Source organism: Cetorhinus maximus, chromosome 9, assembly GCF_964194155.1.
Source record: "Cetorhinus maximus chromosome 9, sCetMax3.hap1.1, whole genome shotgun sequence".
Taxonomy (NCBI): domain Eukaryota; kingdom Metazoa; phylum Chordata; class Chondrichthyes; order Lamniformes; family Cetorhinidae; genus Cetorhinus; species Cetorhinus maximus.
In genome coordinates this window covers 59744868-59771396 of record NC_135887.1, presented here as the reverse complement: position 1 = coordinate 59771396, position 26529 = coordinate 59744868, and the positions used below count along the sequence as shown (strand labels likewise).

General features: G+C 63.3%; 1 protein-coding gene across 1 annotated transcript in view; it reads left to right on the top strand.

Annotated features, from left to right (window-relative positions):
* rapsn (receptor-associated protein of the synapse, 43kD) overlaps window positions 1-26529 on the top strand; it is a 146675-nt gene that overhangs the window by 93273 nt on the left and 26873 nt on the right. The window contains exon 4 of the mRNA XM_078548778.1: window positions 3710-3763. Within this exon, the coding sequence (XP_078404904.1) occupies window positions 3710-3763 (54 nt within the window). The remainder of the gene's footprint in view (window positions 1-3709; window positions 3764-26529) is intronic.

The following is a 26529-nucleotide window of genomic DNA, read 5'->3' as shown; positions in this document are numbered from 1 at the left end:
TTAACCAGTGTAAGTGAACCCTCTACTCTCTACACTCACTTCACCATGTTCTGAAGCTGGCACGGGGCATTGCTGTCACTGGCAAGGCCAGCATCTGTGTTTCCCATCCCTAAAAGCCCTTGAGAAGGGGCTGGGGTCCTACCTTGTTCCCCCACTGCAGTCCATGTGGTCTGCTGGTAGAGAGGCAACTGCAGACTGCTGACCCAGCCACACTATTATGAGGATGAGGGGCTGAGTGGGGGGAAGATGTGGTTGGAGTAGAGGGCAACTTGCAGAATCAGCTGATGCCATACCTTGGCTGTCCTTGCCCTTCTCGTTGCTGGAATCTGCAAGTCTGGTGGGGGGGGCGGGGTTAGTGAAGTAGCCTTGGGGACTAGCATCAATGCATCATTCACAGAGCACACATAGTGGTTACAGTGGGTCGGTGCTGGAGGGACTGAATGTAAAGGGAGCTGGTTGGAGTGTCAATCATGCGGCCTGCTTTGTCCTGGATGGTTTGCTGCTTCGGTGCTGTTGGAGCTACATTTATCCAGGCAAGTGGGCAGGATTCACTCATTGGGCCTTGCGCATGGTGAGCATGGGAGTCACAATGTCATATATCAGCCACAGAATGGGCAGCATGTGACCTGCTCCTGCACAGAAGTGCTCATGACCTATCCATCTATGTATCTGTAAGTAGGAGAAGACAGCGCACAGCAGGTGGTTGAGGGTGAAGACTGCCCAAGATCTGGCCCTCTACACAACAGTGGCTGCCAGTTGGCAGGGGAGGTCTTGACCATGCCTATGTTGAGTGCGAGGCCGGCCTGTCCCAGGGCCCAGTGAGGAAGCTTGCTGAATCTCCACAGATTGGAACCAGAGAGCGATGCTGTGTGAAATGGAGGATCCAACCTGGGCTGTCACTCAATCTCTGTTCTCTCCATTCCAGGTACCAGTGTGAAGAGGGGGAGGCCAGCCCCTGCTCGGATGTAAGCCCCAGCCCCAGGAGAGCTCAGACAATGATGAGCACTTCTTCACACCTATAGGGCTGTCACAGCTTCAGCTGCACCCTCACCAGCCCAGGCACACAGACCTGGATGGGTGATGTATGTAGGTTAGGCTCAGGTACACAGTCTGACAGTCGCTGCACAGACAGGTGTCCACAGAAGGCGGAGGCACTGACAGCCAAAGTCTCTGGCACTCAGAGAACTGCTGGAGAGAAGGCCCCAGATATGCCTGAGTCAGACAAAAAGCCTCAGGGAGCGGTCATGGAGAAGATGCTGGAGTATCATTGAGTTGCAGGGGGACATCAGGCAGAGGTGTCGGGGTCCTCACAGAGTGGCATGGAGGTGGGGGAGCACGCCCGCCTGCTCTCTGATGTCGTGGCTCCAACATGTGAGAGCATGGAAGTCACCATGGGGAGGATGGCGGATACCATGGAGACCTGGTCCAGCAGAATGCGAAGTTTCTGCTGGATATATGCTCAGACCTGCTGGATATGTGCTCAGACCTGCTCTACATCACTCTAACCATGGGTCAACTTGTGCAGTGTCTAGACAAATGGGAGATGGGGCACTGCAACCTCCCTCCAGGAGGCCCTACTCCTCCCCTTGGGTGCCCGAAGGCGCCTTCCTAACTCCTATAAAGGAGCGTCCATCAGACAGTCCTGGGGCTTCTACCCAGGACAGTGCAAGGGCGCCCAGGCGTTCTGAGTTGCCTCTGGCTGTGACCCCATCAGCTCCAGCCTCTGAGACCGCTCAGGGTGCACCTGCCCCAGAGCAAGAGACTCAAAGAAGGCCAGGGCCCTCCACAAGACGCCCACCAAAACCATCACAGACATGAGGGGCTGCCTCCACCTCTGCTGCACCGAGGGAAGCACCGAGACACTGTGGTAGCCGAGGAAAAATGAACAATTATTAGGTTAACACTGGTGGCTTTGGTGCGCAATCGTTGTAGATAGTCATTTCAACTTTGTAATGGTCTCCTGGGTTATTCTTGCTGCTGCTGGTGTGCACTCCCCCACCCCCCTCACCTTCATAGGGGACCAAGGCTGGGCCTGTGCCCCCCAAACCACCCTGTGCCCCCCTGAACCACCCTGTGCAAGGTGGCATTGCTCTTTGCCAAATTTGGTGTCAGTCACGTGCGAGAAGCCTCGTACAAATACGATTCCCCATTCGCACCATTGCCCTCCAGACCCTATGGAGAGAGCTTTTCCTGTCAGGGTAGATTATCAGTGTTCACCTCTAGCTGTTCAGTGGAGCTGACCTGTTGACCCCCTTCCTGCCTCAAATGACTATAAGCAATAAATAAACCATAAAAAGACCTTAAACTATAAGCAATAATTGTTCTTTGTCTTCTTCCATCGTCAGCCTGAACCTTATGATACAATGATCCTGAGCTGCCTTTGCACATGGTGCACATCACCTTCCAGAAACCTTTTACCCTCCTCCTGTAACCCACCCTCTGCCTTATTACCATCAACTCCCCCCCACCCCACCCCTTACCACCAGTGTTACCTTCAGCCTCCCCCCATCTACCCTTCAAATGGCTCCCTTCCCACTGAGCCCAGCCCGGCACAGTCCCCAGATCCATGTGAAAACTCCTTATCCCCATAAACAAACGCCCCCCACAAAAATAACCACTCCCACTACATCCAGGCCCTCACCCTCTTGCTTGCATCCCACTGCCCCCTCTCACGCACACAGCACTGTCCTACCACCAGTAACCTTGCTTCACCCTCCACCCCAAAATGCCAGTGTGACAGCACCAGCCCTTCGCTCTGAACAACTCCCCCACTCCCACCCTTTCACTTTCAATGCATCCTTATCACCAACCCCACCACGCTGTGCCATCCAGCACCCACCCCCAGGCAGAGTCCTCTCCTCAGCACAGACCAGGTGTGAGCTGGGGTGGGCTGGAATGGGGTGGGGTGGGGTGGGGTGAGCTGGGTTGCATTGGGGTGGGCTGGGGTGGGGTGGGGTGAGCTGGACTGGTGTGAGTTGGGGTGGGATGAGCTGGGGTGGACTGGGCTGGGGTGGGGTGGGGTGGGGTGAGCTGGGCTGAGTTGGGGTGGATTGGGGTGGGGTGGGGTGAGCTGGGCTGGGCTGGCGCTCCGTTAGTTGAAGGTAAGAACTCGGATCTCTCACACCGTGTACCTGCTGGCTTTGTCGGTCGGTCAATTCTTGCTGGTCTGGAGCAGCGGAACTCACGCACCCACCCGGACTGGCGAATTTCAGTGAGTGGGCACTGGGTGTGATCACCCTCAGTGTGAAAGCTGACACATCGTTAAACTGCCCTGGCAGCGGGACCATACTTTACCGCCAACAGGAAAACCACTCCTTTCTTCCCAGTATATTCCCCACCCTAGCTGGCATCCACCCCAGCACCAGGGGGTGCAGAACTCGGGCCTGGGTCTCACTCCTGGATCAGCCCCGTGCCTCACTCCCGGAGTAACCCAGTGCCTAACTCCTGGATTAACCCTGTGCCTCACTCCCGGATTAACCCTGTGCCTCACTCCTGGATTAACCCTGTGCCTCACTCCTGGATTAACCCTGTGCCTCACTCCAGGATTAGCCCCGTGTCTCACTCCCGGATCCATCCCATTTCTCACTCCCGGATCAACCCCATGGTCTCACTCCCGGATCAACCCTGTGTCTCACTCCTGGATTAACCCCGTGCCTCACTCCTGGATTAGCCCCGTGTCTCACTCCTGGATTCATTCTGTGTTTTTCAGGCTCTCCAGATTGTGCAGAAAGTGGAGGAAGTGGCTGAAACTGTGGGGAACAAGGTAGGAGATCTTGTGGGTTTCAACAGAGAATGTTAAATAGAAATGAACACTGCTCCCTCAAATCCCCCTTTCCAATGTAATGGGCTGAAAACCTGTTCTTAATGAAACAAAAGGGGTTGGTCAAAAACTCATTACGTTTACTGGACTGAATCAGCGATTTAGGAGCATTGATTGGACGTTAGCCTTTGGGAGGCAGAAAAAGACCAGAGGCCTGTTTAAAGTCTCCAACTGGAGTTTTGAACACTGCAAGACGATGACAATCCTGAATCTTTTCACCCCCACTTAGGCACCCATCTGAAAACAGCCTACCCCCTACAATACAGCCCATACCCCACAATACAGCCCACCACCCACCATAAAGCCCACCCCTACAATACAGCCCACCCCCCACAATACAGCCCACCACCCCACAATACAGCCCACCACCACCATACAGCCCACCACCCACAATACAGCCCACCCCCCACAATACAGCCCACCACCCCACAATACAGCCCACCCCCACCATACAGCCCACCACCCACAATACAGCCCACCCTCCACAATGCAGCCCACCCTCCCCACAATACAGCCCACCCCCCACCATACAGCCCACCACCCACAATACAGCCCACCACCCACAATTCAGCTCACCCTCCACACCCCTCCTAACACATCCCACCCCCACACTCCTCCTAACATAGCTCACCCCACAAACCCCTCCTAAAACACCCCAGCCTCCACACCCCTCCAAATACACCCCACCCCCCACAGCCATCCTAACACAACTCACCCCCCAAATTCCTCCGAATACAGATCACCCTCCACACAGCTCCTAACACACCCCACCTCCACACCCCTCCTAACACAGCTCACCCCCCAAAACCCTCCTAACACAGCTCACCCCCCACAGACCTCCTAACACAGCTCACCCCCCAAACCCCTCCTAATAAAACTCACCCTCCACACCCCTCCTAACACACCCCACCACCCACACCCGTCCTAACACAGCTCACCCCCATACCCCTCCGAACATAGCTCTGGCACAGAGGCTGTGGGCAGTATTGGGGGGTGAGGGCGTGGGCAGTGTCAGGATGAGGGTGGGGGCAGTGTCAGGGGTGAGGCTGTGGGCAGTGTCGGGGGGTGAAGGTGTTGGCAGAGTCAGGGGTGAGGGTGTGGGCAGTGGTGGGGGTGAGGGCCTGGGCAGTGTTAGGGGTGAGGGTGTGGGCAGTATTGGGGGTGAGGGTGTGGGCAGAGTCAGGGGTGAGGGTGTGGGCAGTGTCGGGGGTGAGGGTGTGGCCAGTGTCAAGGGTGAAGGTGTGGGCAATGTCAGGGGAGTGAGGGTGTGGGCAGTATCAGGGGTGAGGCTGTGGGCAGTGTTGAGGGTGAGGAGGTGTGGGCAGTGTCAGGAGTGAGGCTATGGGCAGTGTCGGGGGTAAGGGTGTGGGCAGTGTCGGGGGTATGAGGGTGGGGTCAATGTCGGGGGTGAGGGTGGGGGCAGTGTCAGGGGTGGGGATTCTCAAGTGTGAGAGTGGGGGCGGTGTCGGGGGTGTGAGGGTGTGGGCAGTATCGGGGGCATGAGCATGAGGACAGTGTCGGTTTGAGGGTGTGGGCAGTGTCAGGGGTGAGGGCAGCGCCGGGGTGAGGTTGTTGGCAATGTTGGGGTGAGTGTGTGGGCAGTGTCGGAGGTGTGAATGTGTGGGGAGTTGGGGGTGTGACTGTGTGGGGATTCTCGGGTGTGGGGCATCTTGGGTGTAAGGGTGAGGTCAGTGTCGGGGGTATGAGGGCCTGGGAAGTGTCGGGGGCGAGGGTGTGGGCAGTGGCAGGGTGAGGGTGTGTGCAGTGTCATGGGTGTGAGGGTCTGGGCAGTGTCGGGTGTGAGGGTGTGGGCAGTGTCGGGGTGAGGGTGTGGGCAGAGTCAGGGGTGAGTGTGTGGGCAGTGTCGAGAGTGAGGGCAATGTCGGGGTTGAGGGTGTGGGCAGTGTCGGGGGTGAGGGTGGGTTCAGTGTCAGGGGAGAGCGTGTGTGGGCAGTGTCGAGGGTGAGGGCAGCCCTGGGGTGAGGATGGGGACGGTGTTGGGGTGAGTGTGTGGGCAGTGTCAGGAGTGAAGGTGGGGGAATTGTTGGGGGTGTGAGGGGGTGTGGGCAGTGTCAGGGGATGTGTTGGGGGCAGCAGTGTCGGGGGTGAGTGTGGGGGCAATGTCGGGGAGAGCGTGTGTGGGCAGTGTATAGAGTGAGGGCAGCGCTGGGGTGAGGATGGGGACAGTGTCGGGGTGAGTGTGTGGGCAGTGTCTGAGGTGTGAGTGTGTGGGGAGCTGGGGTGTGAGTATGTGGGGATTCTCGGGTGTGGGGCATCTTGGGTGTAATGGTGGGGTCAATGTCGGGGGTATGAGGGTCGGGGCAGTGTCGGGGGCGAGGGTGTGGGCAGTGTCGGTGGTGAGGGTGTGGGCAGTGTAGGGGGTGTGAGTGTGGGGGCAGTGTCGGGAGTGAGGCTGTGGGCAGTGTCAGGGGTGAGGGTGCGGGCAGTGTCAGGAGTGAAGGTGGGGGAATTGGTGGGGAAGTGAGTGCATGTGGGCAGTGTCAGGGGATGTGTTGGTGGCAGCAGTGTCGGGGGTGAGGGTGTGGGCAGTGTCAGAGGTGAGGGTGGGGGCAGTGTCAGGGGTGTGAGTATGGGGGCAGTGTCGGGAGTGAGGCTGTGGGCAGTGTCAGGGGTGAGGGTGGGGGCAGTGTCAGGGGTGAGGGTGTGGGCAGTGTCGGGGGTGTGAGGGGGTGTGGGCATTGTCAGGGGATGTGTTGGTGGCAGCAGTGTCGGGGGTGAGGGTGTGGGCAGTGTCAGGGGTGAGGGTGTGGGCAGTGTCGGGGTGAGGGTGTGGGCAGTGTCGGGGGTGAGGGTGTGGGCAGTGTCAGGGGTGAGGGTGGGGGCAGTGTCAGGGGTGAGGGTGTGGGCAGTGTCGGGGGTGTGAGGGGGTGTGGGCATTGTCAGGGGATGTGTTGGTGGCAGCAGTGTCAGGGGTGAGGGTGTGGGCAGTGTCGGGGGTGAGGGTGGGGGCAGTTTCAGGGGTGAGGGTGTAGGCAGTGTTGGGGGTGTGAGGGGGTGTGGGCATTGTCAGGGGTTGTGTTGGTGGCAGCAGTGTTGGGGTGAGGATGTGGGCAGTGTCGGGAGTGTGAGGGGGTGGGCAGTGTTGGGAGTGCGAGGGGGTGGGCAGTGTCGGGAGTGTGAGGGGGTGGGCAGTGTCGGGGGTGAGGGTGGGGGCAGTTTCAGGGGTGAGGGTGTGGGCAGTGTTGGGTGAGGGAGGGGGTCGGCAGTGTCGGGTGACTGAGGGGGTGGGCAGTGTCGGGTGTGTGAGCTGGTGGGCAGTGTTGAGTGTGTGAGGGGGTGGGCAGTGCCAGGTATGTGAGGGGGTGGACAGTGTTGGGTGCGTGAGGCGGTGGGAAGTGTCGGGTGAGTGAGGGTTTGGGAAGTTTCGGGTGAGTTAGGGTGTGGGCAATGTTGGGTGAGTGAGGGGGTGGGCAGTGTCGGGTGTGTGAAGGGGTGGGCAGTGTCGGGGTTGAGAGTCTGGGCAGAGTCAGGGGTGAGTGTGTGGGCAGTATCGAGAGTGAGGGCAGTGTCGAGGGTGTGAGGGTGGGGGCAGTGTCGGGAGTGAAGGTGGGGGAATTGTTGGGGGAGTGAGGGGGTGTGGGCAGTGTCAGGGGTGAGGGTGGGGTAATTTTTGGGGTGTGAGGGGGTGTGGGCAGTGTCAGGGGATGTGTTGGTGGCAGCAGTGTCAGAGGTGAGGGTGTGGGCAGTGTCAGGGGTGAGTGTGGGGGCAGTGTCAGGGGTGAGTGTGGGGGCAATGTTGGGAGCGAAGGGGGCTAATTGTTGGGGGAGTGAGGGGGTGGGCAGTGTCGGGTGTGTGAGGGGGTGTGCAGTGTCGGGAGTGTGAGGGGGTGGGCAGTGTGGGGAGTGTGAGGGGGTGGGCAGTGTCGGGTGCGATTCTGGAGGCAGAGTCGGGAGTGCGAGGGGGTGGGCAGTGTCGGGTGTGTGAGGGGGTGGGCAGTGTCGGGTGTGTGAGGGGGTGGGCAGTGTCAGGTGCGTGAGGGGGTGGGCAGTGTCGGGTGTGTGAGGGGGTGGGCAGTGTCGGGTGTGTGAGGGGGTGGGCAGTGTCGGGTGTGTGAGGGGGTGGGCAGTGTCGGGTTTGTGAGGGAGTGGGCAGTGTCGTGTGTGACGGGGTGGGCAGTGTCGGGTGCGAGTGCGTGGGCAGTGTGGGGAGTGTGAGGGGGTGGGCAGTGTCGGGTGTGTGAGGGGGTGGGCAGTGTCGGGTGTGTGAGGGGGTGGGCAGTGTCGGGACTGTGAGGGGGTGGGCAGTGTCAGGTGTGAGGGGGTGGGCAGTGTCGGGTGAGTTAGGGTGTGGGTAGTGTTGGGTGAGTGAGGGGGTGGGCAGTGTCGGGTGTGTGAAGGGGTGGGTGGTGTCGGGGTTGAGGGTGTGGGCAGAGTCAGGGGTGAGTGTGTGGGCAGTATCGAGAGTGAGGGCAGTGTCTGGGGTGTGAGGGTGGGGGCAGTGTTGGGAGTGAAGGGGGGTAATTGTTGGGGAAGTGAGGGGGTGGGCATGGTCGGGTGATGAGGGGGTGGGCAGTGTCGGCTGCGAGTCTGGGGGCAGCGTCGGGTACGTGAGGGGGTGGGCAGTGTGGGGAGTGTGAGGGGGTGGGCAGTATCGGGAGTGTGAGGGGGTGGGCAGTGTCGGGTGTGTGAGGGGGTGGGCAGTGTCGGGTGTGTGAGGGGGTGGGCAGTGTCGGGTGTGTGAGGGGGTGGGCAGTGTCGGGATGTGAGGGGGTGGGCAGTGTCGGGGTGTGAGGGGGTGGGCAGTGTCGGGTGTGAGTCTGGAGGCAGAGTCTGCCGAGTGAGGGGGTGGGCAGTGTCGGGTGTGTGAGGGGGTTGGCAGTGTCGGGTGTGTGAGGGGGTTGGCAGAGTCGGGTGCTTGAGGGGGTGGGCAGTGTCGGGTGCGTGAGGGGGTGGCCAGTGTCGGGTGTGTGAGGGGGTGGGCAGTGTCGGGATGTGAGGGGGTGGGCAGTGTCGGGTGTGTGAGGGGGTGGGCAGTGTCGGGTGTGTGAGGGGGTGGGCAGTGTCGGGGTGTGAGGGGGTGGGCAGTGTCGGGGTGTGAGGGGGTGGGCAGTGTCGGGGTGTGAGGGGGTGGGCAGTGTCGGGGTGTGAGGGGGTTGGCAGTGTCGGGTGCAAGTCTGGAGGCAGAGTCTGCCGAGTGAAGGGTTGGGCAGTGTCGGGTGTGTGAGGGGGTGGGCAGTGTCGGGTGCAAGTCTGGAGGTAGTGTCGGGTGTGTGAGGGTGTGGGCAGTGTCGGGTGCAAGTCTGGAGGCAGTGTCAGGTGTGTGAGGGGGTGGGCAGTGTCGGGTGCAAGTCTGGAGGCAGTGTCGGGTGTGTGAGGGTGTGGGCAGTGTCGGGTGCAAGTCTGGAGGCAGTGTCAGGTGTGTGAGGGGGTGGGCAGTGTCGGGTGCAAGTCTGGAGGCAGTGTCGGGTGTGTGAGGGTGTGGGCAGTGTCGGGTGCAAGTCTGGAGGCAGTGTCGGTTGTGTGAGTGGTTGGGCAGTGTCGGGTGTGAGTCTGGAGGCAGTGTCGGGTGTGTGACGGGGTGGGCAGTGTCGGGTGCAAGTCTGGAGGTAGTGTCGGGGGAGTGAGGGGTTGGGCATTGTCCGGAATGTGAGGGGGTGGGCACTGTCGGGTGCGAGTGTGGGGGTAGTGTCGAGTGTGTGAGGCTGGGTGGGCAGTGTCGGGTGAGTGAGGGGATGGGCAATGTCAGGTGAGTGAGGGGGTGGGCAGTGTCGGGCGTTTCAGGGGGTGGGCAGTGTCGGATGAGTGAGTGGGCGGGCAGTGTCAGGTGAGTGAGGGAGTAGGCAGTGTCGGGTGGGCAGTGTCGGGTGAGTGAGGGGGTGGGCAGTGTCTGGTGCGAGTCTGGGGGTAGTGTCGGGGGAGTGAGGGGTTGGGCACTGTTGGGAGTGTGACGGGGTGGGCAGTGTTGGGTGCGAGTGTGGGGGCAGTGTCGGGTGCATGAGTGCGTGGGCAGTGTCGGGAGTGTGAGGGGGTGGGCAGTGTCGGGTGAGTGAGGGGGTGGGCAGTGCCGGGTTTGTGAGGGGGTGGGCAGTGTCGGGTGTGTGAGGGGGTGGGCAGTGTCGAGTGTGTGAGGTGGTGGGCAGTGTCGGGTGTGTGAGGGGGTGGGCAGTGTTGGGTGAGTGAGTGGATGGGCAGTGTCGGGTGAGTGAGTGGATGGACAGTGTCGGGTGAGTGAGTGGATGGGCAGTGTCGGGTGAGTGAGTGGATGGGCAGTGTCGGGAGTGTGAGTGGATGGGCAGTGTCGGGTGAGTGAGTGGATGGGCAGTGTTGGGTGAGTGAGTGGGTGGGCAGTGTCGGGTGAGTGAGTGGATGGGCAGTGTCGGGTGAGTGAGTGGATGGGCAGTGTCGGGTGAGTGAGTGGATGGGCAGTGTCGGGTAAGTGAGTGGATGGGCAGTGTCGGGTGAGTGAGTGGGTGGGCAGTGTTGGGTGAGTGAGTGGAAGGGCAGTGTCGGGTGAGTGAGTGGATGGGCAGTGTCGGGTGAGTGAGTGGGTTGGCAGTGTCAGGTGAGAGAGGGGGTGGGTAGTGTCGGGGGTACGAGTGTGGGGGCAATGTCGCGAGCGTGAGTGGGTGGGCCGTGTCGAGTGCGTCAGGGGCTGTGCAGTGACAGGTGAGTGAGGGGGTGGGCAGTGTTGGGGGTACGAGTGTGGGGGCAGTGTCGGATGCGTGAGGGGTTGGGCAGTGTCGGGTGCGAGTCTGGGGGCAGTGTCATGTGCGAGTCTGGGGGCAGTGTCGGGTGAGTGAGTGGGTGGCCAGTGTCGGGTGAGTGAGGGGTTGGCAGTGTCGGGTGAGTGAGGGAGTGGGCAGTGTCTGGTGATTGAGTGGGTTGGCAGTGTCGGGTGAGTGAGGGGGTGGGCAGTGTCGGGTGAGTCAGTGGGTGGGCAGTGTCGGGTGAGTGAGGGGGTTGGCAGTGTCGGGTGAGTGAGGGGGTTGGCAGTGTCGGGTGAGTGAGGGGGCGGGCAGTGTCGGGTGAGTGAGGGGGTTGGCAGTGTCGGGTGAGTGAGGGGGTGGGCAGTGTCTGGTGATTGAGTGGGTTGGCAGTGTCGGGTGAGTGAGGGGGTGGGCAGTGTCGGGTGAGTCAGTGGGTGGGCAGTGTCTGGAGCGAGTCTGGGGGCAGTGTTGGCTGCGAGTCTGGGGGCAGTGTCGGGTGTGAGGGGGTGGGCCGTGTTGGGAGAGTGAGGGGCTGGGCCGTGTCGGGAGTGTGAGGGGCTGGGCCGTGTCGGGAGTGTGAGGGGGGTGCAGTGTCGGGTGTGTGAGGGGGTGGGCAGTGTCGGGTGAGTCAGGGGGTGGGGCGTTTCGGGTGCGAGTCTGGGGGCAGAGTCGGGTGCGGGAGGGGATGTGCAGTTTCGGGTGCGAGTGTGGGGGAAGTGTAGGGTGCGAGAGGGGATGGGCAGTGTCGGGTGCGAGTGTGGGGTAAGTGTAGGGTGCGAGAGGGGATGGGCAGTGTCGGGTGCAAGTGTGGGGGAAGTGTAGGGTGCGAGAGGGGGTGGGCTGTGTCGGGTGCGAGTGTGGGGGAAGTGTAGGGTGTGAGAGGGGGTGGGCAGTGTCGGGTGCGAGTGTGGGGGAAGTGTCGGGTGCGGGAGGGGGTGGGCAGTGTCGGGTGTGTGAGCGGGTGGGAAATTTCGGTTTGTGAGGGAGTGGGCAGTGTCGTGTGAGTGAGGGGGCGGGCAGTGTCGGCTGAGGGGGTGGGCAGTGTCGGGTGTGTGAGGGAGTGGGCAGTGTCGGGTGTGTGAGGGGGTGGGCAGTGTCGGGTGTGTGAGGGGGTGGGCAGTGTAGGGTTTGTGAGGGAGTGGGCAGTGTCGGCTGAGGGGGTGGGCAGTGTCGGGTGTGTGAGGGTGTGGGCAGTGTAGGGTTTGTGAGGGAGTGGGCAGTGTCGGGTGTGTGAGGGGTGGGCAGTGTCGGGTTTGTGAGGGAGTGGGCAGTGTCGTGTGAGTGAGGGGGCGGGCAGTGTCGGGTGAGTGAGAGGGTGGGCAGTGTCGGGTGTTTGAGGGGGTGAGCAGTGTTGGGTGTGTGAGGGGGTGGGCAGTGTCGGGAGTGTGAGGGGGTGGGCAGTGTCGGGTGTGTGAGAGGGTGGGCAGTGTCGGGTGTGTGAGGGGGTGGGCAGTGTCGGGTGAGTGAGCGAGTGAGCAGTGTCGGGTGAGTGAGTGGATGGGCAGTGTCGGGAGTGTGAGTGGATGGGCAGTGTCGGGTGAGTGAGTGGATGGGCATTGTCGGGTGAGTGAGTGGATGGGCAGTGTCGGGTGGGTGAGTGGATGGGCAGTGTCGGGTGAGTGAGTGGATGGGCAGTGTCAGGTGAGTGAGTGGGTGGGCAGTGTCGGGAGTGTGAGTGGATGGGCTGTGTCGGGTGAGTGAGTGGATGGGCAGTGTCGAGTGAGTGAGTGGATGGGCAGTGTCGGGTGAGTGAGTGGATGGGCAGTGTCGGGTGAGTGAGTGGATGGGCAGTGTCTGGTGATTGAGTGGGTGGGCAGTGTCGGTTGAGTGAGTGGATGGGCAGTGTCGGGTGAGTGAGTGGATGGGCAGTGTCGGGTGAGTGAGTGGATGGGCAGTGTCGGGTGAGTGAGTGGATGGGCAGTGTCGGGTGAGTGAGTGGATGGGCAGTGTCGGGTGAGTGAGTGGATGGGCAGTGTCGGGTGAGTGAGTGGGTTGGCAGTGTCAGGTGAGAGAGGGGGTGGGTAGTGTCGGGGGTACGAGTGTGGGGGCAATGAGCATGAGTGGGCGGGCCGTGTCGAGTGCGTCAGGGGCTGTGCAGTGACAGGTGAGTGACGGAGTGGGCAGTGTTGGGGGTACGAGTGTGGGGGCAGTGTCGGATGCGTGAGGGGTTGGGCAGTGTCGGGTGCGAGTCTGGGGGCAGTGTCATGTGCGAGTCTGGGGGCAGTGTCGGGTGAGTGACTGGATGGGCAGTGTCGGGTGTGAGGGGGTGGGCCGTGTCGGGAGTGTGAGGGGGGTGCAGTGTCGGGTGTGTGAGGGGGTGGGCAGTGTCGGTTGAGTCAGGGGGTGGGCAGTTTTGGGTGCGAGTCTGGGGGCAGAGTCCGATGCGGGAGGGGATGTGCAGTGTCGGGAGCGAGTGTGGGGGAAGTGTAGGGTGCGAGAGGGGGTGGACAGTGTCGGGTGCAAGTGTGGGGGAAGTGTCGGGTGCGGAAGGGGGTGGGCAGTGTCGGGTGCGAGTGTGGGGGAAGTGTAGGGTGCGAGATGGGGTGGACAGTGTCGGGTGCGAGTGTGGGGGAAGTGTCGGGTGCGGGAGGGGGTGGGCAGTGTTGTGTGAGTGAGGGGCTGGGCAGTGTCGGGAGTGTGAGCGGGTCGGAAATTTCGGTTTGTGAGGGAATGGGCAGTGTCGTGTGAGTGAGGGGGTGGGCAGTGTCGGGTGTGTGAGGGAGTGGGCAGTGTCATGTGAGTGAGGGGGTGGGCAGTGTCGGGTGTGTGAGGGGGTGGGCAGTGTCGGGTTTGTGAGGGAGTGGGCAGTGTCGGGTGTGTGAGGGGGTGGGCAGTGTCGGGTGTGTGAGGGAGTGGGCAGTGTTGGGTGTGTGAGGGAGTGGGCAGTGTCGGGTGTGTGAGGGGGTGGGCAGTGTCGGGTGTGTGAGGGAGTGGGCAGTGTCGGGTGTGTGAGGGGGTGGGCAGTGTCGGGTGTGTGAGGGGGTGGGCAGTGTCGGGTGTGTGAGGGAGTGGGCAGTGTCGGGTGTGTGAGGGGGTGGGCAGTGTCGGGTTTGTGAGGGAGTGGGCAGTGTCGGGTGTGTGAGGGGGTGGGCAGTGTCGGGTTTGTGAGGGAGTGGGCAGTGTCGTGTGAGTGAGGGGGCGCGCAGTGTCGGCTGAGTGAGGGGGTGGGCAGTGTCGGGAGTGTGAGGTGGTGGGCAGTGTCGGGTATGTGAGGGGGTGGGCAGTGTCGGGTGTGTGACGGGGTGGGCAGTGTCGGGTGCGTGAGGCGGTGGGCAGTTTAGGTTGGGTGAAGGGGTGGGCAGTGTTGGGAGTGTGAGTGGATGGGCAGTGTCGGGTGAGTGAGCGGGTGAGCAGTGTCGGGTGAGTGAGTGGATGGGCAGTGTCAGGTGAGAGAGGGGGTGGGTAGTGTCGGGAGCGAGTCTGGGGCAGTGTCGGGTGTGTGAGGGGTTGGGCACGGTCGGGTGTGTGAGGGGGTGGGCAGTGTCGGGTGAGTGAGGGTGTGGGCAGCGTCGGGTGTGTGAGGGTGTGGGCAGTGTCGGGTGTGTGAGGGGGTGGGCAGTGTCGGGTGAGTGAGGGTATGGGCAGCGTCGGGTGTGTGAGGGGGAGGGCAGTGTCGGGTGAGTGAGGGTGTGGGCAGCGTCGGGTGTGTGAGTGGATGGGCAGTGTCAGGTGAGAGAGGGGGTGGGTAGTGTCGGGTGTGTGAGTGGATGGGCAGTGTCAGGTGAGAGAGGGGGTGGGCAGTGTCGGGTGAGTGAGGGTGTGGGCAGCGTCGGGTGTGTGAGTGGATGGGCAGTGTCAGGTGAGAGAGGGGGTGGGTAGTGTCGGGAGCGAGTCTGGGGCAGTGTCGGGTGTGTGAGGGGTTGGGCACGGTCGGGTGTGTGAGGGGGTGGGCAGTGTCGGGTGAGCGAGGGTGTGGGCAGTGTCGGGTTTGTGAGGTGGTGGGCAGTGTCAGGTGAGTGAGGTGGTGGGCAGTGTCGGGTGCGTGAGGGGGTGGGCAGTGTCGGGTGAGTGAGGGGTTGGGCAGTGTCGGGTGAGTCAGTGGGTGGGCAGTGTTGGGTGCATGAGTGGTTGGGCAGTGTCAGATGGGAAAGGCGGTGGGCAGTGACGGGTGGGAAAGGCAGTGGGCAGTGTCGGGTGAGTAAGGGGTTGGGCAGTGACGGGTGCGAGTCTGGGGGCAGTGTCGGGTGCGAGTCTGGGGGCAGTGTCGAGTGAATGAGGGGGTGGGCAGTGTCGGGTGAGTGAGGGGGTGGGCTGTGTCGAGGGCGAGTCTGGGGGCAGTGTCGAATGAATGAGGGGGTGGGCAGTGTCGGGTGAGTGAGGGGGTGGGCTGTGTCGAGGGCGAGTCTGGGGACAGTGTCGAGCGAATGAGGGGGTGGGCAGTGTCGGGAGTGTGAGGGGTTGGGAAGTGTCGGGTGTGTGAGGGGGTGAGCAGTGTCGGGAGTGTGAGGGGGTGGGCAGTATCGGAAGTGTGAGGGGGTGGGCAGTGTCAGGTGTATGAGGGGGTGGGCAGTGTCGAGTGTGTGAGGGGGTGGGCTGTGTCGGGTGTGTGAGGGGGTAGGCAGTGTGGGGAGTGTGAGGGGTTGGGCAGTGTCGGGTGAGAAAGGTGTTGGGCAGTGTCGGGTGCGAGTCTGGGAGCAGTGTCGGGTGCAAGTCTAGGGTCAGTGTCGGGTGATTGAGTGGGTTGGCAGTGTCGGGTGAGTGAGTGGGTGGGCAGTGTCGGGTGAGTGAGTGGGTGGTCAGTGTCGGGTGAGTGAGTGAGTGGGTGGGCAGTGTCGGGACCGAGTCTGGGGGCAGTGTCGAGTGCGAGTTTGGGGGCAGTGTCGGGTGAGTGAGTGGGTGGGCAGTGTCGGGTGAGTGAGGGGGTGGGCAGTGTCGGGTTAGTGAGTGGGTGGTCAGTGTCGGGTGAGTGAGTGAGTGGGTGGGCAGTGTCGGGACCGAGTCTAGGGGCAGTGTCGGGTGCGTGAGGTGGTGGGCAGTGTCGGGTGAGTGAGTGGGTGGGCAGTGTCGGGTGAGTGAGTGGGTGGGCAGTGTCGGGTGAGTGAGTGGATGGGCAGTGTCGTGTGAGTGAGTGGGTGGTCAGTGTCGGGTGCATGAGGGGCTGGGCAGTGTCGGGTGAGTAAGGTTGTGGGCAGTGTCGGGTGCGAATCTGGGGGCAGTGTCGGCTGAGTGAGTGGGTGGGCAGTGTCGGTTGAGTGAGGGGGTGGGCAGTCTCGGGTATGTGAGGGGGTGGGCAGTGTCGGGTGCGAGAGGGGCTGGGCAGTGTCGGGTGAGTAAGTGGGTGGGCAGTGTTGGGTGAGTAAGTGGGTGGGCAGTGTCGAGTGCGTGAGCGGGTGGCCAGTTTCAGGTGAGTAAGGGGGTGGGCAGTGTGGGGTGCGTGAGGGTGTGGGCAGTGTCGGGTTCTTGAGGGGGTGGGCATTGATGGGTGAATGAGGGTGTGGGCAGTGTCGAGTCCGTGACGGGGTGGGCAGTGTCGAGTGCGTGACGGGGTGGGCAGTGTCGTGTGAGTGAGTGGGTGGGCAGTGTCGGGTGAATGATGGGGTGGGCAGTGTCGGGTGCCTGAGGGGGTGGACAGTGTCGGGTGCGAGTCTGGGAGCAGTGTCGGGTGCAAGTCTAGGGTCAGTGTCGGGTGTTTGAGTGGGTTGGCAGTGTCGGGTGAGTGAGTGGGTGGGCAGTGTCGGGTGAGTGAGTGGGTGGTCAGTGTCGGGTGAGTGAGTGAGTGGGTGGGCAGTGTCGGGACCGAGTCTAGGGGCAGTGTCGGGTGCGAGTCTGGGGGCAGTGTCGGGTGAGTGAGTGGGTGGGCAGTGTCAGGTGAGTGAGTGGGTGGGCAGTGTCGTGTGAGTGAGTGGGTGGTCAGTGTCGGGTGCATGAGGGGCTGGGCAGTGTCGGGTGAGTAAGGTTGTGGGCAGTGTCGGGTGCGAATCTGGGGGCAGTGTCGGCTGAGTGAGTGGGTGGGCAGTGTCGGGAGTGTGAGGGTGTGGGCAGTGTCGGGTGAATGGGAGGGTGGGCAGTGTCGGGAGTGTGAGGGGCTGGGCAGTTTCGGGTGAGTGAGTGGGTGGGCAGTGTCGGGACCGAGTCTGGGGGCAGTGTCGGGTGCGAGTCTGGGGGCAGTGTCGGGTGAGTGAGTGGGTGGGCAGTGTCGGGAGTGTGAGTGGATGGGCAGTGTCGGGTGCGAGTCTGAGGGCAGTGTCGGCTGCAGGTCTGGGGTCAGTGTCGAGTGCGTGAGGGGTTGGGCAGTGTCGGGTGCGAGTCTGGGGGCAGTGTCGGGTGCGAGTCTGGGGGCAGTGTCGGGTGAGTGAGTGGGTGGGCAGTGTCGGGTGAGTAAGTGGGTGGGCAGTGTCGGGTGAGTGAGTGGGTGGGCAGTGTCGGGTGAGTAAGTGGGTGGGCAGTGTCGGGAGTGTGCGGGAGTGGGCAGTGTCGGGTGCGTGAGGGGGTGGGCAGTTTCGGGTGAGTGAGTGGGTGGGCAGTTTCGGGTGAGTGAAGGGGTGGGCAGTGTTGGGTGAGTTAGGGGTTGGGCAGTGTCGGGTGAACGAGAGGGTGGGCAGTGTCAGGAGTGTGAGGGGCTGGGCAGTTTCGGGTGAGTGTGTGGGTGGGCAGTGTTGGGTGAGTTAGGGGTTGGGCAGGTGTCAGGTGAGTGAGGGGGTGGGCAGTGTCGAGTGAGTGAGGGGGTGGGCAGTGTCGGGTGAGTGAGGGGGGGGAAGTGTCAGGTGTGTAAGGGAGTGGGAAGTGACGGGTGAGTGAGGGGGTGGGCAGTGTCGGGTGAGTGAGGGGGTGGGCAGTGTCGGGTGAGTGAGGGGGTGGGCAGTTACGGGTGCGTGTGGGGGTGGGCAGTGTCGGGTGAGTAAGGGGTTGGGCAGTGTCGGGTGAGTGAGTAGTTGGGCAGTGTCGTGCGAGTGAGGGGGTGGGCAGTGTCGGGTGAGTGAGGGGGTGGGCAGTTACGGGTGCGTGTGGGGGTGGGCAGTGTCGGGTGAGTAAGGGGTTGGGCAGTGTCGGGTGCGAGTCTGGGGGCAGTGTCGGGTGAGTGAGTGGGTGGGCAGTGTCGGGTGATTAAGGTGTTGGTCAGTGTCGGGTGCGAGTCTGGGAGCAGTGTCGGGTGAGTGAGTAGTTGGGAAGTGTCGTGCGAGTGAGGGGTGGGCAATGTCGGGTGTTTGAGGGCATGGGCTGTGTCGGGGGCGAGTCTGGGGTCAGTGTTGGGTGAATGAGGGGGTGGGCGGTGTTGGGTGCATGAGTGGGTGGGCAGTGACGCGTGAGTGAGGGGGTGGGCAGTGTAGGGTGAGTATGGGGTTGGGCAGTGTCGGGTGAGTGAGGGGGTGGGCAGTGTCGGGAGTGTGAGGGGGTGGGCAGTGTCGGGAGTGTGAGGGGGTGGGCAGTGTCGGGTGAGTGAGTGGGTGGGCAGTGTCGGGAGTGTGAGGGGGTGGGCAGTGTCGGGAGTGTGAGGGGGTGGGCAGTGTCGGGAGTGTGAGGGGGTGGGCAGTGTCGGGTGAGTGAGTGGGTGGGCAGTGTCGGGAGTGTGAGGGGGTGGGCAGTGTCGGGAGTGTGAGGGGGTGGGCAGTGTCGGGAGTGTGAGGGGGTGGGCAGTGTCGGGAGTGTGAGGGGGTGGGCAGTGTCGGGAGTGTGAGGGGGTGGGCAGTGTCGGGAGTGTGAGGGGGTGGGAAGTGTCGGATGAGTGAGGGGTTGGACAGTGTCGGGAGTGTGAGGGGGTGGGCAGTGTCGGGTGTGTGAGGGGGTGGGCAGTGTCGGGTGAGTGAGGGTGTGGGCAGTTTCGGGCATGTGAGGGGGTGGGCAGTGTCGGGTGAGTGAGGGGGGGGAAGTGTCAGGTGTGTAAGGGAGTGGGCAGTGTCGGGTGAGTGAGGGGGTGGGTAGTGCCAGGTGTGTGAGTGGGTGGGCAGTGTCGGGTGAGTGAGGGGGTGGGCAGTGTCGGGTGAGTGAGGGGGTGGGCAGTGTCGGGTGAGTGAGGGGGTGGGCAGTGTCGGGTGAGTGAGGGGGTGGGCAGTTACGGGCGCGTGTGGGGGTGGGCAGTGTCGGGTGAGTAAGGGGTTGGGCAGTGTCGGGTGCGAGTCTGGGGGCAGTGTCGGGTGAGTGAGTGGGTGGGCAGTGTCGGGTGATTAAGGTGTTGGTCAGTGTCGGGTGCGAGTCTGGGAGCAGTGTCGGGTGAGTGAGTAGTTGGGAAGTGTCGTGCGAGTGAGGGGTGGGCAATGTCGGGTGTTTGAGGGCATGGGCTGTGTCGGGGGCGAGTCTGGGGTCAGTGTTGGGTGAATGAGGGGGTGGGCGGTGTTGGGTGCATGAGTGGGTGGGCAGTGACGCGTGAGTGAGGGGGTGGGCAGTGTAGGGTGAGTATGGGGTTGGGCAGTGTCGGGTGAATGAGGGGGTGGGCGGTGTTGGGTGCATGAGTGGGTGGGCAGTGACGGGTGAGTGAGGGGGTGGGCAGTGTAGGGTGAGTGTGGGGTTGGGCAGTGTCGGCTGCGAGTCTGGGGTCAGTGTCGGCTGCGAGTCTGGGGTTAGTTACGAGTGAGTGAGTGGGTTGGCAGTGTCAGGTGTGTGAGGGGGTGGGCAGTGTCGGGTGAGTGAGTGGGGTGGCAGTGTCGTGTGTGTGAGTGGGTCGGCAGTGTCGGGTGAGTGAGTGGGTGGGCAGTGTCGGGTGAGTGAGTGGGTGGGCAGTGTCGGGATTGTGAGGGGGTGGGCAGTGTCGGGAGTGTGAGGGGGTGGGCAGTGTCGGGTGTGTGAGGGGGTGGGCAGTGTCGGGAGTGTGAGGGGGTGGGCAGTGTCGGGAGTGTGAGGGGGTGGTCAGTCTCAGGAGTGTGAGGGGGTGGGCAGTGTCGGGTGTGTGTGGGGGTGGGCAGTGTCGGGAGTGTGAGGGGGTGGGCAGTGTTGGGAGTGTGAGGGGGTGGGCAGTATCAGGAGTGTGAGGGGGTGGGCAGTGTCGGGTGTGTGAGGGGGTGGGCAGTGTCGGGAGTGTGAGGGGGTGGGAAGTGTCGGATGAGTGAGGGGTTGGACAGTGTCGGGTGTGTGAGGGGGTGGGCAGTGTCAGCAGTGTGAGGGGGTGGGCAATGTAGGGTGAGTGAGGGGGTAGGCAGTGTCAGGTGCGTGAGGGGGTGGGCAGTGTAGGGTGAGTGAGGGGGTGGGCTGTGTCAGGAGTATAACTGGGTGGATAGTGTCGGGTGAGTGAGGGGGTGGGCAGTGTCGGATGAGTGAGGGGTTGGGCAGTGTCGGGTGAGTGGGGGGGTGGGCAGTGTCGGGTGAGTGAGGGTGTGGGCAGTTTCGGGCATGTGAGGGGGTGGGCAGTGTCAGCAGTATGAGGGGGTGGGCAGTGTAGGGTGAGTGAGGGGGTAGGCAGTGTCAGGTGCGTGAGGTGGTGGGCAGTCTCAGCAGTGTGAGGGCAGTGTCGGGAGTATAACTGGGTGGATAGTGTCGGGTGAGTGAGGGGTTGGGCAGTGTCGGGTGAGTGAGAGTGTGGGCAGCGTCAGGTGAGTAAGGGGTTGGGCAGTGTCGGGTGCGAGGCTGGGGGCAGTGTCGTGTGAGTGAGGGGGTGGGCAGTAACGGGTGTGTGAGGGCGTGGGCAGTGTCGGGTGTGTGAGGGGGTGGGCAGTGTCGAGTGTGTGAGGGTTTGGGCAGTGTTGGGTGTGTGAGGGTGTGGGCAATGTCGGGTGAGTGAGGGTGTGGGCAGTGTCGTGTGTGTGAGGGGGTGGGCAGTGTCGGGAGTGTGAGGGGGTGGGCAGTGTCGAGCGCGTGGGGGGGTGGGCAGTGACGGGTGAGAAAGGGGGTGGGCAGTTTCGGGATTGTGAGGGGGTCAGCAGTGTCAGATGAATGAGAGGGTGGGCAGTGTCGGGTGCGTGAGGGCGTGGGCAGTGTCGGGTGTGTGAGGGGGTGGGCAGTGTCGGATGCGTGGGGCGGTGGGCAGTGTCGGGTGACTGAGTGGGTGGGCAGTGTCGGGTGAGTGAGGGGGTGGGCAGTGGTGGGTGCATGAGGGGGTTGGCAGTGTCGGGTGAGAAAGGTGTTGGGCAGTGTCGGGTGCGAGTCTGGGGTCAGTGTCGGGTGAGTGAGTGGGTGGGCAGTGTCGGGAGTGTGAGGTGGTGGGCAGTGTCAGATGAATGAGACAGTGGGCAGAGTCGGGAGTGTGAGGGGGTGGGCATTGTCGGGTGCATGAGTGGGTGGGCAGTGTCGGTGTGTGAGGAGGTTGGCATTGTCGGGTGCATGAGTGCGTGGGCAATGTCGGGTGAGTGAGGGGGTGGGCATTGTCGGGTGTGTGAGGGGGTGGGCAGTGTCGGGTGTGTGAGGAGATGGGCAGTGTCGGGTGCGTGAGGGGGTGGGCAGTGTCGGGTGTGTGAGGAGGTGGGCAGTGTCGGGTGTGTGAGGGGGTGGGCAGTGTCGGGTGTGTGAGGAGATGGGCAGTGTCGGGTGCGTGAGGGGGTGGGCATTGTCGGGTGCGTGAGGGCATGGGCAGTGTCGGGAGCGAGTCTGGGGGCAGTGTCGGGTGAGTGAGTGGGTGGGCAGTGTCGGGTGAGTGAGGGTATGGGCAGTGTCGGGTGAGTGTGAGGTTGGGCAGTGTCGGGTGCGAGTCTGGGGGCAGTGTCGAGTGTGTGAGGAGGTGGGCAGTGTCGGGTGTGTGAGGGGGTGGGCAGTGTCGGGTGTGTGAGGAGATGGGCAGTGTCGGGTGCGTGAGGGGGTGGGCATTGTCGGGTGCATGAGGGCATGGGCAGTGTCGGGAGCGAGTCTGGGGGCAGTGTCGGGTGCGTGAGTGGGTGGGCAGTGTCGGGTGAGTGAGGGTATGGGCAGTGTCGGGTGAGTGTGAGGTTGGGCAGTGTCGGGTGCGAGTCTGGGGGCAGTGTCGGCTACGAGTCTGGGGTCAGTTACGGGTGAGTGAGTGGGTTGGCAGTGCCAGGTGTGTGAGTGGGTGGGCAGTGTCGCGTGCGAGTCTGTGGGCAGTGTCGGGTGAGTGAGTGGGTTGGCAGTGTCGGGAGTGTGAGGGGGTCAGCAGTGTCGGGTGCGTGAGGGGATGTCCAGTGTCGGGTGAGTGAGTGGGTGGGTAGTGTCGGGTGAGTGAGGCAGTTGGCAGTGTCGGGTGTGTGATGGGGTGGGCAGTGTCGAGTGTGTGAGAGATTGGGCAGTGTCGGGTGTGTGAGGGGTGGGCAGTGTCGGGTGTGTGAGGGAGTGGGCAGTGTCGGGTGAGTGAGGGGGTGGGCAGTGTCGGGTGAGTGAGGGGGTGGGCAGTGTCGAGTGCGTGAGGGGCTGGGCAGTGTCGGGTGAGTAAGTGGGTGGGCAGTGTCGGTTGAGTGAGGGGGTGGGCAGTCTCGGGTACGTGGGGGGTGGGCAGTGTCGGGTGAGTGAGGTTGCGGGCAGTGTCAGGTGAGTGAGGGGGTGGGCACTGTCGGGTGAGTGAGGGGGTGGGCAGTGTCGGGTGTACGAGCGTGGGGGCAGTTACGGGTGCGTGAGGGGGTGGGCAGTGATTAGTGCGTGAGTGGGTTGGCAGTGTTGGGTTAGTCAGGGGTTGGGCAGTGTCGGGCGCGAGTCTGGGGGCAGTGTCGGGTGCGAGTCTGGGGGCAGTGTCGGGTGAGTGAGTGGCTTGGCAGTGTCGGATGTGTGAGGGGGTGGGCAGTGTCGGGTGAGTGACGGTATGGGCAGTGTCGGGTGAGTGAGGGGGTGGACAGTGTCGGGTGAGTGACGGGGTGGGCAGTGTCGGGTGAGTGAGGCGGAGGGCAGTGTTGAGTGCGTGAGGGTGTGCGCAGTGTCGGGTGAGTGACGGTATGGGCAGTGTCGGGTGAGTGAGTGGGTGGGCAGTGTCGGGAGTGTGAGTGGATGGGCTGTGTCGGGTGCGAGTCTGGGGGCAGTGTCGGCTGCGGGTCTGGGGTCAGTGTTGGGTGAGTGAGTGGGTGGGCAGTGTCGGGAGTGTGCGTGGATGGGCAGTGTCGGGTCCGAGTCTGAGGGCAGTGTCGGCTGCGGGTCTGGGGTCAGTGTCGAGTGCGTGAGGGGTGGGGGAGTGTCGGGTGCGAGTCTGGGGGCAGTGTTGGGTGAGTGAGTGGGTGGGCAGTTTCGGGTGCGTGAGGGGGTGGGCAGTTTCGGGTGAGTGAGTGGGTGGGCAGTGTCGGGTGAGTGAGAGGGTGGGCAGCGTCAGGTGAGTAAGGGGTTGGGCAGTGTCGGGTGCGAGGCTGGGGGCAGTGTTGTGTGAGTGAGGGGGTGGGCAGTAACGGATGAGTGAGGGTATGGGCAGTGTTGGGTGAGTGTGGGGTTGGGCAGTGTCGGGTGCGAGTCAGGGGTTAGTTACGGGTGAGTGAGTTGGTTGGCAGTGTCAGGTGTGTGAGGGCGTGGGCAATGTCGGGTGAGTGAGTGGGTGGGCAGTGTCGGGTGCGGGTCTGGGGGCAGTGTCGGGTGTGAGTCTGTGGGCAGTGTCGGGTGAGTGAATGGGTTGGCAGTGTCGTGTGTGTGAGGGGGTCAGCAGTGTCGGGTGAGTGAGTGGGTGTGCAGTGTCGGGTGAGTGAGTGGGTGTGCAGTGTAAGGTGAGTGAGGGGTTGGGCAGTGTCGGGTGAGTGGGGGGGTGGGCAGTGTCGGGTGAGTGAGGGTGTGGGCAGTTTCGGGCATGTGAGGGGGTGGGCAGTGTCAGCAGTGTGAGGGGGTGGGCAGTGTAGGGTGAGTGAGGGGGTGGGCACTGTCGGGTGTGTGAGGGGGTGGGCAGTGTCGGATGAGTGAGGGGTTGGGCAGTGTCGGGTGAGTGGGGTGGTGGGCAGTGTCGGGTGAGTGAGGGTGTGGGCAGTTTCGGGCATGTGAGGGGGTGGGCAGTGTCAGCAGTGTGAGGGGGTGGGCAGTGTAGGGTGAGTGAGGGGGTAGGCAGTGTCAGGTGCGTGAGGTGGTGGGCAGTCTCAGCAGTGTGAGGGCAGTGTCGGGAGTATAACTGGGTGGATAGTGTCGGGTGAGTGAGGGGTTGGGCAGTGTCGGGTGAGTGAGAGTGTGGGCAGTGTCAGGTGAGTAAGGGGTTGGGCAGTGTCGGGTGCGAGGCTGGGGGCAGTGTCGTGTGAGTGAGGGGGTGGGCAGTAACGGGTCTGTGAGGGGGTGGGCAGTGTCGGGTGTGTGAGGGGGTGGGCAGTGTCGAGTGTGTGAGGGTTTGGGCAGTGTTGGGTGTGTGAGGGTGTGGGCAGTGTCGTGTGTGTGAGGGGGTGGGCAGTGTCGGGAGTGTGAGGGGGTGGGCAGTGTCGAGCGCGTGAGGGGGTGGGCAGTGACGGGTGAGAAAGGGGGTGGGCGTGTCGGTTGCGAGTCTGGGGGCAGTGTCGGGTGAGTGAGTGGGTGGGCAGTGTCGGGTGAGTGAGTGGGTGGGCAGTTTCGGGATTGTGAGGTGGTGAGCAGTGTCAGATGAATGAGAGGGTGGACAGTGTCGGGAATGTGAGGGGGTTGGCAGTGTCGGGTGCGTGAGGGGTTGGGCAGTGTCGGGTGTGTGAGGGTGTGGGCAGTTTCGGGCATGTGAGGGGGTGGGCAGTGTCAGGAGCGTGAGGGGGTGGGCAGTGTCGGGAGAGTGAGGGGGTGGGCAGTGTCGGGTGCGTGAGGGGTTGGGCAGTGTCGGGTGAGTGAGGGTGTTTGCAGTTTCGGGCATGTGAGAGGGTGGGCAGTGTCAGGAGTGTGAGGGGGTGGGCAGTGTCGGGGGAGTGAGGGGGTGGGCAGTTTCGGGCATGTGAGGGGGTGAGCAGTGTCAGATGAATGAGAGGGTGGACAGTGTCGGGAATGTGAGGGGGTGGGCAGTGTCGGGTGTGTGAAGGCATGGGCAGTGTCGGATGCGTGGGGCGGTGGGCAGTGTCGGGTGACTGAGTGGGTGGGCAGTGTCGGGTGAGTGAGGGGTTGGGCAGTGTCGGGTGAGTGAGGGTGTGGGCAGTTTTGGGCATGTGAGGGGGTGGGCAGTGTCAGGAGCGTGAGGGGGTGGGCAGTGTCGGGTGAGTGAGGGGTGGGACAGTGTCGGGTGCGTGAGGGGGTTGGCAGTGTCGGGTGAGTGTGGGGTTGGGCAGTGTCGGGTGCGAGTCTGGGGGCAGTGTCGGCTGCAAGTCTGGGGTTAGTTACGGGTGAGTGAGTATAGGTTGGCAGTGTCAGGTGTGTGAGCGGGTGGGCAGTGTCGGGTGAGTGAGTGGGTGGGCAGTGTCGGGTGCGTGTCTGGGGGCAGTGTCCAGTGGGAGTCTGTGGGCAGTGTCGGGTGAGTGGATGGGTTGGCGGTGTCATGTGTGTGAGGGGGTCGGCAGTGTCGGGTGTGTGAGGGGGTGGGCAGTGTCGGGAGTGTGAGGGGGTGGGCAGTATCGGAAGTGTGAGGGGCTGGGCAGTGTCAGGTGTATGAGGGGGCGGGCAGTGTCGAGCGTGTGAGGGGGTGGGCAGTGTCGGGTGTGTGAGGGGGTAGGCAGTGTGGGGAGTGTGAGGGGGTGGGCAGTGTCGAGTGCGTGAGGGGGTTGGCAGTGTCGGGTGTGTGAGGGGGAGGCAGTGTGGGGAGTGTGAGGGGGTGGGCAGTGTCGGGTGTGTGAGGGGGTAGGCAGTGTGGGTAGTGTGAGGGGGTAGGCAGTGTCGGGTGAGTGAGGGGGTGGGCAGTGGTGGGAGCGTGAGGGGGTTGGCAGTGTCGACTGTGTGAGGGGGTCGGCAGTGTCGGGTGAGTGAGTGGGTGTGTAGTGTCGGGTGAGTGAGTGGTTGGGCAGTGACGGGTGTGAGTGGGGTTGGGCAGTGTCGTGTGAGTGAGGGGGTGGGCAGTGTCGGGTGCGTGGGGTGGTGGGCAGTGTTGGGTGTGTGAGGGTGTGGGCAGTTCCGGGTGAATGAGGGGGTGGGCAGTGTAGGGTGTGTGAGGGGCTGGTCAGTGGTTGTGTGAGGGGCTGGGCAGTGTCGGGAGTGTGAGGGGTTGGGAAGTGTCAGGTGTATGAGGGGGTGGGCAGTGTCGAGTGTGTGAGGGGGTGGGCAGTGTCGGGTGTGTGAGGGGGTGGGCAGTGTCGAGTGCGTGAGGGGGTTGGCAGTGTCGGGTGTGTGAGGGGGGAGGCAGTGTGGGGAGTGTGAGGGGGTGGGCAGTGTCGGGTGTGTGAGGGGGTAGGCAGTGTGGGTAGTGTGAGGGGGTAGGCAGTGTCGGGTGAGTGAGGGGGTGGGCAGTGGTGGGAGCGTGAGGGGGTTGGCAGTGTCGAGTGCGTGAGGGGGTTGGCAGTGTCGGGTGAGTGAGGGGGTGGGCAGTGGTGGGTGTGTGAGGGTGTGGGCAATGTCGGGTGAGTGAGGGTGTGGGCAGTGTCGTGTGTGTGAGGGGGTGGGCAGTGTCGGGTGCGTGAGGGGGTTGGCAGTGTCGGGTGAGTGAGGGGGTGGGCAGTGGTGGGTGTGTGAGGGTGTGGGCAATGTCGTGTGTGTGAGGGGGTGGGCAGTGTCGGGAGTGTGAGGGGGTGGGCAGTGTCGAGCGCGTGAGGGGGTGGGCAGTGACGGGTGAGAAAGGGGGTGGGCGTGTCGGTTGCGAGTCTGGGGGCAGTGTCGGGTGAGTGAGTGGGTGGGCAGTGTCGGGTGAGTGAGTGGGTGGGCAGTTTCGGGATTGTGAGGTGGTGAGCAGTGTCAGATGAATGAGAGGGTGGACAGTGTCGGGAATGTGAGGGGGTGGGCAGTGTCGGGTGCGTGAGGGGTTGGGCAGTGTCGGGTGTGTGAGGGTGTGGGCAGTTTCGGGCATGTGAGGGGGTGGGCAGTGTCAGGAGCGTGAGGGGGTGGGCAGTGTCGGGAGAGTGAGGGTGTTTGCAGTTTCGGGCATGTGAGAGGGTGGGCAGTGTCAGGAGTGTGAGGGGGTGGGCAGTGTCGGGGGAGTGAGGGGGTGGGCAGTTTCGGGCATGTGAGGGGGTGAGCAGTGTCAGATGAATGAGAGGGTGGACAGTGTCGGGAATGTGAGGGGGTGGGCAGTGTCGGGTGTGTGAAGGCATGGGCAGTGTCGGATGCGTGGGGCGGTGGGCAGTGTCGGGTGACTGAGTGGGTGGGCAGTGTCGGGTGAGTGAGGGTGTGGGCAGTTTTGGGCATGTGAGGGGGTGGGCAGTGTCAGGAGCGTGAGGGGGTGGGCAGTGTCGGGTGAGTGAGGGGTTG